Source organism: Strigops habroptila, chromosome Z (assembly GCF_004027225.2).
Source record: "Strigops habroptila isolate Jane chromosome Z, bStrHab1.2.pri, whole genome shotgun sequence".
Taxonomy (NCBI): domain Eukaryota; kingdom Metazoa; phylum Chordata; class Aves; order Psittaciformes; family Psittacidae; genus Strigops; species Strigops habroptila.
In genome coordinates this window covers 268469-285627 of record NC_044302.2, presented here as the reverse complement: position 1 = coordinate 285627, position 17159 = coordinate 268469, and the positions used below count along the sequence as shown (strand labels likewise).

The following is a 17159-nucleotide window of genomic DNA, read 5'->3' as shown; positions in this document are numbered from 1 at the left end:
AGCACAGAAATTCACTGATTTCTGTGACTGATATGGCAGTAGAAAACAAGCGGATACAAGTTCTAAGAATGAAGAGACTTACTCTGAGCAGTCACAACAGCTAGGATATGGACACTGTTAGGATGTACACTGCTGCAAGCATTCTGGTTTGCTGGAGCGTTGTTAGTCTCAGGTGTTGACATGCTAGTGTTTTCTAGATTTGAACTGACTAAATATTAGACCTGTTAAAGATTCTGTTATACTCTTTCCTCTAACCCTCTTTCTTCTTTCCCTAAAAAGAAGCTGTCTAGGTGGTTTTGCATTTGGCCTTTACCTTACGCTTCCACTTCTCTTGCACCCAAGAAGCATCGGTCTGAACAGCATGTAGTGAAGATTCCATATTCCAGTATTCATCAGCAGTTACAAAGCAAGTTTAATGTCCAGGTTTTCCTAAAATGCTTTGTCCCCTCAAATTATTAGGGATTACCAGGAAGGGAAAAAAGAATGAAGTAGAGTATATTAATTACACCAGTCTTCAAATCTTTCATTTGCTTCTGTGTTGAGTATCTCTACAATTCTGGACAGGTATTGGAGAACTTGCTAAGTAGGGCAGCACTCTGTTCTGCACAGCAGCTGGCTGAGAGGAGACAGGATACAAGTTATAAAATCTTGATTGTCCTCGAGATGGTGAATAGAGAGCAACTACTTGTTGTCTCTTCCAGTACAGGAACCAGAGGTATGAGACAAACCTAAAATGAGATTTATTTTTTTTTTTTTAATGCTTATACTTCATAATATGTCTTTGAGGTAGAAAATTCTGTTTTGGAAACCCCTTAAGTCATAAGTTATTGGAACTCTGGGATACTATTTGGGGAAAATATAATCTGCTCTACTTTCATACTCTTTCTGCTTTTCTATCTCTGTGAAAGAAGAGATCCAGACTAGATAGACCTTTGATTTGAGATGGTGTGGCCTTTCCCATGTTCTTAATCTAGTTGTTAATACTAAGTCAGACAGGCGTAGCCTTACCACTGCAGGGAAAAAAAAATCAGCAGGAATTTTATTGTCACATTCAAGAAGTCCATTTTATTTTCGCAGTTTTCCCCTATCATTGCTCAGGCATTTTATTGGCTCATGCTGAAATGGCATGTTCTCTATGATTTTCCCTGAGTTGCTGTTAGACTTTGAGCCCTTCAGAGAGTTCCAGAGTAAGCATGCACTCACTGTGAACTACAGTGAGTTCAACTGAACACATCTAGATGCAATGCTGGCATAGATACATTGTCTTGGGGAAAGAGAAAAGAAATCAAAGTCTGCCCCTGAAAGTGCTCTTCTAGTATGTATGGTTTATTATGTGTGTTTCTGATGCCCTTTTTTCTCTCTCTCCATACTAAAACAGGCCACATGTCATTAAAAGACTTTCCTCCCTTGTACATCGAGTTCACAACTGTGAGTGTTCTAAAATACTACATGGGTCTTGCAAACAAGTGATATGTTCCTGGAAGTTCATTTGATTTTTAGGGATGGATTACAAGGTCGTAGGTTAAGACTTAGGTATCTGTAATAATTCCACATTTTTAATATACTGAAAAATATACTCCCTATCCCAATACAAAGTATCAATCGTTAATCATTGCTGACTCACCCTAGATTGAAAATTCATCCTTCAGAAGAAAGTATCTAGTACCCATTACTGGTCTTCAAGTTATGGATGTTCACTTGTCTTTAAAGCATATAAAATAAATACATATCACATCTTTACTAACATATGATTGACATTAGTTTTCAGATATTTTTATTTAGTATTTCTTCTATAGAAGCCACTATTTCAAAATTATTTGCAGTTTATTTTTGCGGCTTCTGTGTTTAAACTGTGAACTCAGAAGATTGGAGTTTAAGTGCATGAACTTGTAATGCATTTGTACTCCTGAGATCACTTGCCCCTAACAATCTTATTTGTGGTTATAAAGTGGTCTATGTATTTTCTTTGGGATTTTTTTTTTCCTATACTGGTTTTGGAGCAACACTGCGAACTTGGTTTTTATCATTTAAGTAAATGCAGTTTCCACAATCCTATGTAAACCACGTGTCACTATGTTCTTAAAGATGTGCTGTGCCCACCCTCTGTTTTGCAAACACATGGCAATCTCTGCATACTTGTTGTGATGCTTCTAAAAATGTGAAATGGAGTTTGTCTTTATTTTTTTCTCAAAGCAAACACACACAGAAATGTGAGTAAAATAAATACTTTACTGACTAACAAAATTAATGCAGATATTCACTTTTAAGTGCAAAATCTGGGGGGTTGTTGGTTTGCTTTGGGTTTTTCTAGTAGAGCTATCTACTATGGCTAACACTGTTACAGTATACCTTTTTTTCTCTTTTTCCTCTTTAAAATATCAGTAAGCATCTATGTTTATTTCAGTGGTTGTGGTCTCTTGTACAGATGCAGTAAGAATAGATGTTCAGTTACACTAACCAGTGATTTCCCTTCTTAAAATTATGTGGGTACAAGAACAAAACTCCTAAAAGGAATTCAGAAAGTCTGATTGGCTTTCACTAAAGACTGTGCCGTTTCTATAAATAGTCCAGAGTATGTGTGTCTAAGTACAAAGGAATAGTGCATATTTCCTATTGAACAGCATGGATATGCAGGTAATTACAGAAGATAAATGAGCTGAATATTTGCCTTCCTATCTTCCTTTTGTCATGTTATATGGATGAGTGGATATACTAAGTATGGGCTGCCACCTCTTTGTTCCCTGCCCTTTTCATCCTCTTCATTTTTAATCTCTTCCATCTCTTGCCTTTCCCTGGCAATTCCTATCCTTCCCATGCTCTCAACAACCCTTAAGATGTATTCAGGGCAGGCAGCAAATGTTTAAGGGCCTTTCTTTGCCATTAGTTTTATCCCAGATGATAATATGATAAAGAAAAGAGGTGTCTCTGACTAATACTCTGTATGTGTGCTGTCATTATCTCTGTGACATTGGTAGCAAAAAAGTATAGAGAATTGTATGTGTTCTTCCCGAGAGCACTGGAAGGGAGCCTGAGGGTAGTAGTGCCTTAAACATGCATTTACACGAAGCAGTATAGATAGCAGACAGGAGGTTTCTGGCTGAGAAAACAAGGCCTATCAATGTTCAGGATGAATGGAAAAGAAGGGAAAAAATCAATTAGGATATTTTTAAACTGGTTCCATTAACCCATTTCTGTGTGTTTTAAAAAAAAATCAAAGCAATGGCTTGGTGTACTAAATCCATACCACTTCCTCGAAAAATATTTTTGATTCTCAAAGACTAATTTGGAGTATACAAGTCAATAAGAAGGAAGGAAGATGTCTGGGAAGAGCTAAATCCTGGAGCATGGTGCAGTGAAGAGCTAGTGCTGAACCACTGTCCTGGTACTATGTATGCAAGGACACAGACACAATTAGAACAGACATGAGATACTGAACTGATTTCACCAGAAGTCTTGTAGCACTTCGAGAAGATGAAAAGTGATCTTGTTATTTCTGATGAACTGAAATTCAAACAGTTATAATGCTCCTTCATTTTTCCTCTTTTAAAGTCAACTTCATATCACTGTGACATGACTGTTCTTCAGTGTGGATGAAAGGTAACTCTAGACTTAGCTCCATGTTCTACTATTGTACAGAAAGCAGAAGTAGTATCTAAAAATGCCACTTGCACATGGCTTGCTAATGTGAGCAACAGCACAAACAGTGCAGGACTGCATGACTGCACTGAATATCAAAGGGATGGAAGGGTGGGTTCGATTGTTTCATTCTTTTCATTGTTTCCTTAATTTTTAATGGAGGAGTGTGTTGAGAGTTCTAGTAGAGGACACTGAAATATGGGAGACTGACCTTATAAAGTCAGAGATATTTAGCTGGTAAATACACTAGAAGTTAGTGTTTCCACACCTTATATTGAGTTTCTGCTTTACGATCTTGTATGTACACTGTAGAAGAGGCTGTCATTAAGCCAACAGCAGCACAGCCACAGATGGAGAGGAGTTTCTTTTATTCATGAATCTGGTATTTGCTACAGACTTTTATTCTGTGAATTATGGTGCATACTTTTGTCCTACCATTTAAAGCTCTGATAGTTTTTACCTGTGTGAACATTAACTAGAAATAAAGAAAAAGCAGTGACCTTCTGTCTATGCTTTTAAAAGAATCAATTTCTCATTTTCTTCACTTCTTTGCATGAAATATTTTAGATCACATAGCCTGCAGACAGCTGTGTAAATTTTTAAGAGTGAAGACAGTAATCATACATTGCAAATTCTTGTTACTATTCTATTGTTGAAATAGGCTTATGGAATAATATAAAAGAATCCCCTGAACTGGTGTAATAAACTATGCATTGTTTGCAGGAGTCAAGATTTTCTTTGGTAATTTGTGTATTGAAGTATATATAGAGAGATTCACACAGGAGTGACTCTTATTTCTCTTTAAATTAGAATAATATAGCTAGTTTTATACTAAATGGGTACTCAACCCAACATTGAAAAATCAGTGTGTTGCTTAAGAAAAACAAGTGCTTTAGGCTGCAGATCTGACATCTGCTTGTACTTCCTGGCAAGATGAATTCTTCAGATTTCATGGGATACAGTACTGCTCCCAGCTCCCTATGGTAAGTCTTTCCTCTGCTTTTTCTGCATGCCCTCGGGATCTTCACATATAGAGAAAACAGACTAGATTTGCTGTGTAGCTCAGAGCAGTGTCTGTCTTCAGTGATGACAATGGGAGATCTGTGCATGCAGGGCAAGCTGAATATGAAACTGGGGAGTGTCATGCACAACTGAGAAAGAGAGGAGAAAATTCCACCTATTTTTTAAATAAAGACTTAATCATTTCAAGTATTACACATTCTTAGTATAGTGTTAGTCAGAATCCCAAGGATAAAGATGACAGACATTGCTTAAAGCTGGATTCACTGTTTTATCTCTGTGCTATATTCCCTGGATTAAGCAGCATCTTGTATACATTTAGTCCAAATAGACAGTAATTGGCAACACACAGGTCATGCTTTTTAGAAAATCTTGACAGGATGCCTGCTCCTTTCTGGCAGACACAGCCTAGAGTAACAAATGCTTGATCTTAATTATATACTGTGTTTTGCCTTATGGGAACAAATCCTTTTCTGTGTACTATTCTTAAACCTAGCTCCTAATTTGCCCTGTGTGCTGAAATTAATGTTACATTCAGTAACTGCTCATCACAGTATCCCAGCTTTTCCATCATTTTTTTCCCCCTCATATGTCTAAACATTGTTAGCTATTAATGTGGTGGAAACATTTGTGAGGTCATATCCTATCTTATTCTCTGGCCAAGATTATATGTACAACATAAATAACTTTCATGTGTTTTGGTTGCATTTAAGGACTCTGATCAAGTGTAGGGTCCCATGCTGTTAGATGCTGCACAAATTCAAAGTGATTGACTGGTCTTCTTGTAAAGAACTTCTGCAATTTAGACAAGTAAAGTGTCCAGACACTCTGGGTTTTATGTAATTCTGTGTGGATGGTCACATCTTTTTCTTTCAGAAAGGTATTTAAGTGTGTTTCTGGTTTAAGCCATTTTTATCTCAGAAACACAAACTGTAAATTTCCAGGGAATGAGATTTTTCTCTCTCTTCCTAGCATTTGGTGACATTTGCTAATTGATAAAAGGAATACTAGCTCGCATCTGCTGCTGCCTTTTCAAATTTCAAAACAATTCTATTGCTGAGGATGAAAACACAGCAATTTTTGAATCCCACATGCTCTTATAGTTCATAGTCTGTGTATAAACCCTAATCTCTTGTCGTCTCAACGGGATATCTGCAGATTGGTAAAATGAGTATCAATGAGCAGTTAAGGTGGCCGCCTAGAACTTTTGCCTGTTAACAGCTCCAGCGATTTCCTCGTATTGGAATATCCTGCAGGATTGCCACAGAATAAAGTAACAGAGATGGAAGGTGTGCATCAGGCAAGACACATTTAAGCTGTTTGTATACCCTATGCAGAGCATGCTAGAGGAGCTGCCAACCCATTTTTAATCCTCCTCTCAAAAGCCTGATAGCAGAAGTGAGCTTCACCAGCTATTATCAGTGACTCTAGCTCCTTTCCAGATCCAGATCTTGTTAGCCATTAGCATGCCAGCAGGATATCTGAATGCACTTAGGTCTATTCTCAGATACAACTGTTTCATCTCACTCCAGCTGTTTCCAGTAGGGAATCCTCTCTCTAAAATTGCCAAAGAAACAAAATAGGAGTCTGTATCTGCAGAGAAACCAGAATAACTAATTCAGGAAGTAAATGCAGTTCTCCCACATCCCTTTGATAAGAATCCTCTGCAGAAGGATTCATGCTTGGATGGATCTGTGACAGAGTCCCCTCCAGGTCTGCTCAAAACATTTAACATTTCTGATCTCTTCCTCCATTAGAAATGTATAAGCAGCTGTGGGCTGCTTCATTTTAGTTGCTCTACATGCTGTTAGTTAGAACCCATTCCTGGCTGTGTTTCCCAGAAGAATGGTATCTTTCCTTTTTAAAATACAGCTTTCCTTTTTATATGGAAGATCTTTTTTCATCTCCAAGCTGTGTGCAGCAATAGGCTGATGAGAAAGCTGCACGTGCAAACTACGTTGATGAAGGGTTCCAAAAACCTTACTACAATATATACACCGACTTGAAAGTTCAGATAGTTTCCCTGTAGCTGACAGAACTGATCCTGCTGTACGACACTATTCTGAATACATCTTTCCCAGATGTATTCTACTTAATCCTAGAACACCTGGATAGTGATATTTTGACTAAAACCAGATCAGATTATACCAAACTGTTCTTTATTATCAATATAGTGTATTTTTCAGTCTATATCTTTTCAGGAATGTCTGCAGTGGGATTAATCTGTCTTCTGTCACGACTGACAACAATTTGTGTGCAAAGTATTCTTTTTTTTTCTAGCTTCATACTTTCAGTCCCTTCAAAAGAGACTTCTCTGTGTTCATGGATTTTATTGTACGCTAAGGAGGTTTTGTGAAATGTTAACACACTGGCAGTCCTTTCCTGCTGCAGAGTGGGTCAGCTCTGTATTAACAGAAGATGCAGTGAAATACAAACCTAACCTAAAAGAAAATGGGATTTTTTAAATGAAAAGTTACCTGCTGAGTTTTTGTTAAAAAATTTACACTCCCCCACCCCAATCACTTGCAGTATTTGTGGTGGTAGTTGTCAGTCATATATGGATCGAGGTAGCAAGCTATTTAAAGGTAGCAAGCTATTTAAGTTGATGAAGACTCTAAGTGCTTTATCAATTAAAAAAAAAAAAAAAGGAATATAAGACAAGAAAGCAGCAAACTTGTTTGCAGAGCTAGAAGCCCAACTGTATCCATGACACTATATTTTAGATTTTCCTTCAGTCTAGATAACCATGTCCATTGCTACATGTGTTACTTACTTCATATGTAAACATGTAGAAGAGTTTGCACACTTTCTGCTCTAATTGCAGATGTCTGTCAGCACTCTTTGCCATTCCTGCAATAAATTATATTGTGAATTTCTGATAGCTTCATAAATGATGAATAGCGTATGAAGTTTCATTCTGAGGTTAATTTTTCTGTCTAATCTCTCTTCGTGAATTAAACTTTAGGCAAGGTGCTGAAAATCTTAGCTTTTTCATTAAATAGAGATACATAATTCAATAGCTCCTTTAGCTTCAATCCTTTAGCTTCACCAGATTGAAGGTGCACCTTCTGTACTGCACCTACAACTATATGCCTGATTTATACGCTGAAGTTTTCTGTTAGTATTGATGTAATTATATATTAATATTTTAAATTTATGCTTCTCTGGGAGCAGTGCATTTTGGGTATTATGTTTGTATATGTAGTAAAGCATAGTATGCACTACCAGATACTTTTCTTGTCTGTAACACAGCGGGTTTTTGAATCCTGTTCTACAGTCGCTTGAGTTACTTCTACGTAACTGCTTAGCGGTGCAAGCTGTTTGATGCAGCAGAAAAGGTTGCAAGTAGATCCTGTTTTCAGTAAAAAATGAAATTCTAACTTACACTTGATACTGCCTGTATTAGGGCCACTGTAGCCTCTACAGTCAGTACTTTGCTTTTGGTTTCAGTGGACAAATAATGAAATCGTTAATACATTTTTAAATTATCCTTTTTCCCTGCTTGCTTTCAGTTTTTTGAGCCATTGTTACACCTTTTGATTTTGGAAACAGGAAGCCATGATTCCTAGCTTTTGTGTGGAAGGAAGCATTACTTCCTAACACTACTTGTTTGTGAGAAATTAGTTGTTAAAATCATGCCAAAATGCAAATGAAGGGGCTGAGCAGAATGAAGTTAATCATAGTAGTCCACATTCTTGCAACGTGCCATTGTTGGAAATAATTCTGCAGCTCACTGGAAGGCTGGGAATGTCGACTTTCCAGAAGTAGAAGTGATTTGTTCTAATCCTGGCTGTTTGTTAAATTATCAGGACAGAAATTACAGAATTATCTTTTCGGCTTTTTAAATTAATCAAATGTAAAAACTGAAGTGGTCCAAAACTAACGTACAGTTAGGATTTAACACAGAGTTTGTGGTTTTGATGGTGTTTTTTTCTTTTTCTTAATCAAATATCAGCATATGGAAATGAAAGAGGGGGAAGAATGGGAATAAGCACTTAGCAATCACATTTTGGGGGAATAGCAGGTAGAAGAAATTCCAGATAGATATATCTACTTCCAAAGCATAACAGGAACATGGATTTATTAAGAAAGCACCTGGTTTTCTCTTATGAAGTAGAATGTTATAATGCTTTACTGTCGTGGAGCAGTTGCATTTTGCAAGCTGTGTTAGGATTAAAGCGTGATTTCACTGTGCTTAAAATCTCATTGAGAACTGAAGATGGGAGGAAAAGGCTTTGTCTTTCAACAACCAAAGCACAGCAAGCACCTTGGCCTCTGATGGGTTACATCAACTGCCAAGGAAGCAGGTGGGCCTTGGCTGGGCTCCACCTCAGCAAAACCTGCAGCTACTGCAGGCTCAGAGCTACAGTGGCCCACAACTGCTGCCAGGCAGCACAGCTGGCTGAGAGAGATGCATGGGAGCACATCCTCACTGCAAGGTGATGGGATTCAGCCAGGAGACTTCTACAAGTTTTGCTGAATGCTTTGTGCAGAAGCAATAAGAATTATATTAAGATGTTTATTTAAATCAGACCATATTCTTGATAGCTGAGGAATAACACAGTGTAGTTCTGAACAAGCATTACAGAAGAAATCTGAATTGCCACAAAGTGAGTATGATGGGCTGTCTTCTGGCCTGAGGAACAGCCAAAAAATACAACCTCTGTGAATGACAAAAATATATATATGCATTCCATGTTAAGAACAGGAGATTAAACTGTTTCTAAGCATTATTAAAAGGTATGTGACTTTTCACAATATACTTAGCTTCATGGCACTTCATGTGTGGTTTAGGAGAATCTCCCGGATCTGCACACACAGTAATTTTTGCATGAAGAAAAAAAAATTACTGCCACTGTAAGTAGAGCTTCCATGCAGAACTTGAGATGCAACTTGTAAAATACAGAGACCTGCTTTGAAAGTGATTCCCAATAGTTTCCTTTGGGGGTTAAATCCCTGTGTCTATTTATAGGAATCTTTTTTTTTTTTTTCTTTCTGATTAGATGTAATAATTGGACTATATGAAGACTTCTAATGAAGAAGAGATAAAAGGGACTGTGCGATGCTAAGTAATGATAGGTGGTTTCTGTAGTCATGGCAAGTGATGCATTTAGAATACTAACAGCTTCTTGACTAATGGCTTTGTGCAATTTATAGATTATGAATAATAAAAAACTTCCTGTAGAGGGAATTAGTACCTGGACTCATTGTGTTTATAAAAGATTAGCATGAGGTCTGGTCAGGAGGAAGCCTGGACAGTGAAATGTGCAGCAAACATGTATTTCCGAAATGCAATTAAATGTGCAGATGTAGAAAGTAATTAAGAAGTAAACATGTGAGCTGTAATTTATGGGTATTTTCCAGTGGTTTAAATGCCTTTTTTCCCCATGTAAGGTTTATGTTCCTATGTTATCTAAACTCAGCGGATGGCTAACAACACCTACATACACAGACATTTATTGAGAGCGTATCTTCTGTCTCTGTTATTGTGCTAGTAACAGAAAAATATTTATTTAAACCCTCAAGACATCCGGCCTTCAGGCCAGAAACATGGGATTTTAACATGGAAACATTCTGGGTTTAAAACAGACTTCTGCACAAGTTTCATATGCGAGGAGGACTTTAGTGCATACCACTAACAGTTCTCCTGCCTACAGTAATGCCTTGTTGGCTTCAGTAATGCAAGCAGACACTGAGAATTTCCTGACAAAATAAGGGTGTTGTTTTTTTTTTAAATCCCTGATGGTTCAAGTTTGCTACTGCTGAAGAAGATACTGAATGCTGGAAAATAATCTCTTAAGGCACACGATTAACTGCCATATCTAGCTTTACTTCCTAAGAGAAAACCCTCGCCCATTGTCGAGCTATGCAAGTGATACCACAGACAAAGAAATGCTGGGCTGAGGAGCCCTCCTTAGTTGTTTACCTTTGAGCCTAAAGAAGTTAGAAACAAGATTTTAAAGCCTCGGGAGGAGAAGCACAGATAAACACGGGTCAGGCAGCAGCAGCAGCCTGTCACTCAGGTGACTCATTTTGTGAAAACCTTGCTGAAAAAAGATCCTGCTCCCGGCCACAGTACGATAACCCGATCGCCGTCAGGCAGCTCGTCAGGAGAGTTCCGAAAGCACAAAGAGCGTTTTTACTGTGAAAAGGCTGGAGCGTGACCAGGAACAGACCGGGTGCTAGGGCTGCCGCCGTGACCCGCAGTGCTGCAGGAGTGACCCCCCACCCTAAGAGCCGAGGCACTCACGCCGCTCGCCCGCGCCCACCAGAGACGGGGGAAGCCCGGGCTGGCCGCGGGTTCCCAGCCCCGCACCGGAGTCCCTGCAGCGCCCGCCCCGCAGCCCCGCGGCGTTGCCTTTCGTGCGGAGCAGAGCGGGGCCCGGCAGCCGCCCGGCCGGGTACCGAGAGGAGCAGCTCCGGCAGCAGCACGGCGGCCGCGCCCTGCGCAGCCCCGTGCCCCGCGTACCGAAGTTTCGGCCAGCGGTAGGAAGGCCAAAGGCAGGGGCCGAGGCGGGGGGGCCCGCAAGGGGCAGCGAAGGGGCGGGCGCCTCCGGGCGTACTGCGGAGGGCGCCGTACCGCCAGCGGCTCCTACCTTCCAGCACCGAGCAGAACGCGTGCAGGGCCATCATCTCCCGGCGGGGCCGCGGCTGTGACTCCGCGGCTGCGGCGATCAGCAGCACTCCATGACCACAGCCGGGCTTGGCGGCGGTCCCCCGCGAGGGCGCTGTGGCTCGCGGCTACGGCTTGGCTGGTCCCCGTCCGTCCACGGCCATGCCTGGGCCCCCGCGCGGAACGCGCACAGCCGCCCCCCTTAGCCACATCTAGAATGGGGCGCGGCGAGATCCATCGGGGCTGGCCTTCCTTGGAGGGCGGGGACGGGGGCGGGGGTTTTGGGGTGGGCTCCCGGGGGTCGGTTTAAGGAGTTTTGCAGCTCGTAGCCCTACTGGACTGGCTGTCGGTAGATGAGGGTCATTTAAGATATGAGGGGTGTTTGCCTGGATGAGCCGTTTGTACGCATGTGCTCGCCCCTCGCGGAGCCCCGCAAGCAGCCGCAAACGGCGGGGTCGCTGTGCTCCTCCCGCTCGGTCGGGCACGGGGCGAGGGGGACAGCCGTCCTCGCCCCTGCCCTGCGGGAACCGGTAGTGGCATCGCTGAGGCACCCGCTTCGGTCCCATGCCGTGGCCCTGGCCACAGGCCCCATCCTTCCCGCCCGCGGAGAGGGGCCCGGCGGTGCTGGGCCCCGTGCGGCCCCTGTCCAGACACGGTGGCTTCTGTGAACCAGAATGCCGGCTGCCCTCCTTTGTTTGGGATCTGAGCGGTGTCCCGGTGGGGCAAAAGGAGTCCTTCGTCTTCCGTTCCTCCCCTTTTCTCCATCGCTCGTGGCAGAGCCCGTGCGGCTACGGCAGCGCGGCGTGCTGCCTGCAACATGCAGTTGTGCGGCTGCTGTCTGACGAGACCGACAGCTGAAATGGAGCTATTACTTTACATGAAGTTAACGAAAAGGCGCACTTAGCTTGCTGCCTGCCCTGGCTCCCATACCCCTGGTTATCCATCACAGCGGGGTAGCTTGTGAGGGGAGAAGTTGCCTAGGGAAAAGGCCCAAAGTTGGGGCTGGTGCCGGTGTCGGTGGCCGGGTGACGGTGCTGCCGGGGAAGGGCTTTCGGCCGGGCTTACGGGCACCTCCGAGCTGGCAATGGAGCCGGTTAACGGCGAGAGCCGAGACTGTTCCGGACAGCCGCAGGAGAGGCTGCCGTGCTGAGGGGCTGCGTGTGAAATTACAGCAACACGTATAAACCCATGAGAGATTCTTTCAACTCTCTCACAGGAAACACGGGCTGAAGGATCTCCGGGTATTCCATAGCGGATGTCTTTCCCAGCCGCGATGCGGCGACGCTCAGCGCTTTCGTTTGGGGTTCCGCAGCACTGGCACACGGGGGTGTCCGGCGCCGTGCAGAGCGCACCGCAGAGCCTCGCGCAGCCCGAGGCCGCGGTGCCGGGCGCGGTGCCCCGTGCTCCGAGCAGGCTCCACCAGTCTTCGGTCTTCCCCCATCGCGGCCGTATACAACGATGCACGTCTGGCTCCCGAGTGCCTCCCGCGGAACTGCGCTCGCCGAGCTCAGGCGCGTTGTGGGAGCCCACTCGACAGACGCGATAGGTTTGGCAAGCGGTACATTAGATGCATAGTTGTAACTTGCGATTCCGTCTGCTTAAGGAATAGGGCCGCTCACTGCAGCCTCGAACATGATCGCGAGAGATGAAACTCTGATTTCCCTGTGGTTTGGTGCTGTGTGTTCGAACGTTGAACTCATACACTGTTCGAAGGTCAGCATATCCTGTTAGAAAAGATTATTCTCTCGGTTCAGATTGTCAATTAAATATTCCAGGCTCTTCAGGTCAATATGATTGTCAGTTAAGGCGAACTGGGCCGGCAGGAACGGAGGAGCCGCTGCCGAAACAGGAGCGGAGTCCCCCGGGCCGGGCGGTGCTCCTCGTCCGTCCGTCCGCTCCGAGCTGCTGCGCTCTGCTCAACCATGCGGCGCTGGGGAACCCCGGCGAGACCTCATCGGAAAGGTCCTGGGCTTTTCTGGGCGTTAAAGACCCATTTCAGTGCTCTAAGAAGCTTGATGAAGTATTAAGCTTGATGCTCTGGCAAAATCTCAAATTACATAATTATATTATTCCGCTTACTTGAATTGTCCTTTCAATTTCAAATAGAGATTATACAGACCTTCTCAAAGAGTAGTTTTCCCATGAATTGTTAAATAGCTGCTTCATTCCAGCAGTGGATAAAGCAATTTCTCTGTACTCACCTCTTAACCATGTATCTATAGTGGTGTGATGAAATGTTAAATTCTATAGTGAAAACTCCCTCACAAAGAGAAGAAATCATTAGGTGGATGTACTTTGCATTTTTTCCTTACTAAGGAAACTGTTATTAAACTCAAGAAAATATCATACTGACACATAATTTCCACTGTATCTGTGCACATATTTTTCTCCTATCTGCAAGCACATAAGCACATTAAAGTCTGACTATGCTTTTTGCAGATTGTTAGGAGACAGGGGGTTGGAGTTTTTCTTGTCTTTTTGGAATGCACAGTGTAGTCGATGGCAAAATTTGGCTCACGTATTTTTATTAGCTGTGATGATACACGAAATGAGAGAACAAGCCTGATCGTCAGACCTCAGGCTCAATTTGTGTCCTGGGTTCAGCTATAGCAGTCATTTTTCTCCTTCTTAGTAGCTGGTGCAGTGCTGTGTTTTTGACTTTCAGCCTGGGAACAACGTTGATAACACCGATGTTTTTAGTTGTTGCTAAGTAATGTTTACTCTGATCAAGGACTTCCTCAGTCTCATGCTCTGCCAGGGAGGAGGGGAAGTTAGGAGGAAGCAGAGACAGGACACCTGACCCAAACTAGCCAAAGGGGTATTCCATACCACAGCACATCATGCCCAGTATATAAAGTGGGGGGAGCTACCTGGAAGGGCCAGATCACTGATCGGGTTGAGCTGGGCATCAGTCGGCAGGTGGTGAGCAATTGTATTCTCTCCCCTTGTTATTTCCCTTATCATTATTGGTGGTAGCAGTAGTAGTTTTGTTTTATACCTTAGTTACTGGACTCTTCTTATCTCAACCCATGGGAGTTACATTCTTTTGATTCTCTTCCCCATCCCTCTGCGAGTGGGGGAAGGAAGAAGGGGGAAAATGAGCAAGTGGCTACGTGGTTCTGAGTTACCGGCTGAGCTTAAACCAGGACAGTTCTTTGTGGTGCCCAACTTGGGGCAATACAACAGAAGAAGTTTTTGAGAAACGGAGGAAAATAATGCAAATCCTGCTGAAGGCCGGTTTTGCTATGTAATGGAGTAAGGTCAAGGGACCTCCACAGGAGATTCAATTTTTGGTAATAAAATGGCAAGATGGACATTGCCAGATCCCCACAGATGTGATCAACAAGATAACAGCAATGTCTCCACCAACTGATAAGAAAGAAACACAAGCTTTCTTAGGTATTGTGGAGTTCTGGAGAATGCACATCCCAAATCACAGTCTGATTGTAAGCCCTCTCTATCACATGGCGCGGAAGAAGAATGATTTCAAACGGGGCCCTGAGCAATAACAAGCCTTTGAACAAATTAAACGAGAGATAGTTCATGCAGTACCCCTTGGACCAGTCCAGACTGGGCCAAATGTGAAAAATGTGCTCTACACCGCAGCTGGGGAGAATGGTCCTAAGCTGGAGCCTCTGGCAGAAAGCTCCAGGGGAGACCCCTGGGCTTTTGGAGTCGAGGATACAGAGGATCCGAGGCCAGCTACACTCCAACTGAAAAAGAGATGCTGGCAGCCTCTGAAGGGGTTCGAGCTGCCTCAGAAGTGATTGGCACTGAAGCACAGCTCCTCCTGGCACCCCAGTTGCTTGTGCTGGGCTGGATGCTCAAAGGCAGGGTGTCCTCTACACATCATGTAACCAATGCTACATGGAGTAAGTGGGCCACACTAATTACACAGCAAGCTCGAATAGGAAATCCCAGTAGTCCAGGAATTCTAGAAGTCATCATGGACTGGCCAGAGGGCAAAGATTTTGGGATGTCACCAGAAGAGGAAGTGGTGCATGCTGAAGAGGCTGCACCATATAACGAACTGTCAGAGAGTGAAAAGCAATATGCCTTGTTTACTGGTGGGTCCTGCCGTATTGTGGGAAAGCATCGGAGATGGAAGGCAGCTGTGTGGAGTCCTCTGCAACAAGTTGCAGAAACTGCTGAAGGAGAGGGTGAATCAAGTCAGTTTGCAGAGGTGAAAGCCATCCAGCTGACCTTGGACATTGCTGAATGAGAAAAATGGCCAGTACTTTATCTCTATACTGACTCATGGATGGTGGCAAATGCCCTGTGGGGGTGGTTGCAGCAAAGGAAGCAGAGCAACTGGCAATGCAGAGGTAAATCCATCTGGGCTGCTGCACTGTGGCAAGATATCACTGCCCAGGTGCAGAACCTGGTGGTGAAAGTATGCCATGTAGACGCTCATGTACCCAAGAGTCGGGCCACTGAGGAACACCAGAACCACCAATAAGTGGATAAAGCTGCTAAGATTGAAGTGGCTCAGATGGACTTAGATTGGCAACATAAGGATGAGTTATTTTTAGCCCGGTGGGCCCATGAGACCTCAGGCCATCAAGGCAGAAATGCAACATATAGATGGGCTCGTGATCAAGGAGTGGACTTGACAAAGGACACCATTGACCAGGTCGTGAAAGGTGCTGCAATTAAGCAAGCCAAGCGATTAAAGCCTCTCTGGTATGGAGGAGGATGGCTGAAGTACAAATATGGGGAGGCCTGGCAGATTGACTATATCACACTCCCACCAACCCGCCAAGGCAAGCGCCATGTTCTTACCATGGTGGAAGCAACCACCGGATGGCTGGAAACATGTGCTGTGCCCCACACCACTGCCCGGAACACTATCCTGGGCCTTGAGAAACAAGTCTTGTGGTGACACAGCACCCCAGAGAGAATTGAGTCAGACAATGGGACTCATTTCTGGAACAACCTTATAGACACTTGGGCCAAAGAGCATATCACATCCCCTACCATGCACCAGCCTCTGGGAAAATCAAATGGTACAATGGGCTGTTAAAAACTACACTGAGAGCAATGGGTGGTGGGACTTTCAAACATTGGGATACACATTCACCAAAAGCCACTTGGCTGGTCAACACTAGGGGATCTGCCAACAGGGCTGGCCCAGCCCAATCAGAACTTTTACGTACTGTAGAGGGGGATGAAGTTCCTGTGATGCGTGCACATAAAGAATTTGTTGGGGAAGACAGTCTGGGTTATTCCTGCTTCAGGTAAAGGCAAACCCACTCGTGGGATTGCTTTTGCTCAGGGACCTGGATATGCTTGGTGGGTGATGCAGGAAGATGGGGAAGTCCGATGTGTACCTCAAGGGGATTTAATTTTGGGGGAAAACAGCCAATGAACTCAATTGTGTGCTGTTGCCTGCTATATACCACTTTTATAGCCCACCAGCTGGATGTCTTCAGGTCACCAGTGACTGACCCTGAGTTCCCTTTGATCATCACACCAACAAAGAATGAACTTTGATGAAGCCAGATGAGCTCAGCAGTGACCAGATGAGTTTGGCTGTGTTATCAGCAGGCAACAATCCAACACTACACAGCATCCCTGCTGCCCTGAAAGACTGTTACAAGAGGTGGAGGCTGACATCATGGACTAGATGATTTCAGCAGCTTTATAGGGATTGGTCCATGGACTAAGGAATGATATTTCTCTCTTTGTGTGTGTGTGGGTGTGTATATATATATATCTCTACGTGTATACATATATGAGACAAAAGCAATGGTATATTGAAAAATGTGGGATCTGAGCATGACATGAATGGTATGGAATAAGGGGTGGATACTGTCCTGGGTTCAGCTACAGCAGTCATTTTTCACCGTCTTAGTAGCTGGTGCAGTGCTGTGTTTTTGACTTTCAGCCT

General features: G+C 43.7%; 1 protein-coding gene across 2 annotated transcripts in view; it reads right to left on the bottom strand.

The window, feature by feature from the left end:
• NETO2 (neuropilin and tolloid like 2) overlaps nt 1–11513 on the bottom strand; it is a 31196-nt gene extending 19683 nt beyond the window's left edge. Inside the window, exon 1 of one of the 2 annotated variants that reach the window (XM_030470691.1) lies at nt 11253–11513. In XM_030470691.1, the coding sequence (XP_030326551.1) occupies nt 11253–11289 (37 nt within the window). In that variant the 5' untranslated portion in view covers nt 11290–11513. Of the gene's footprint in view, nt 1–313; nt 10934–11252 lie in introns of those variants that run through there. The other variant, XM_030470692.1, reaches the window with a different exon arrangement.
• Nucleotides 11514–17159: the final 5646 nt, after the last annotated feature.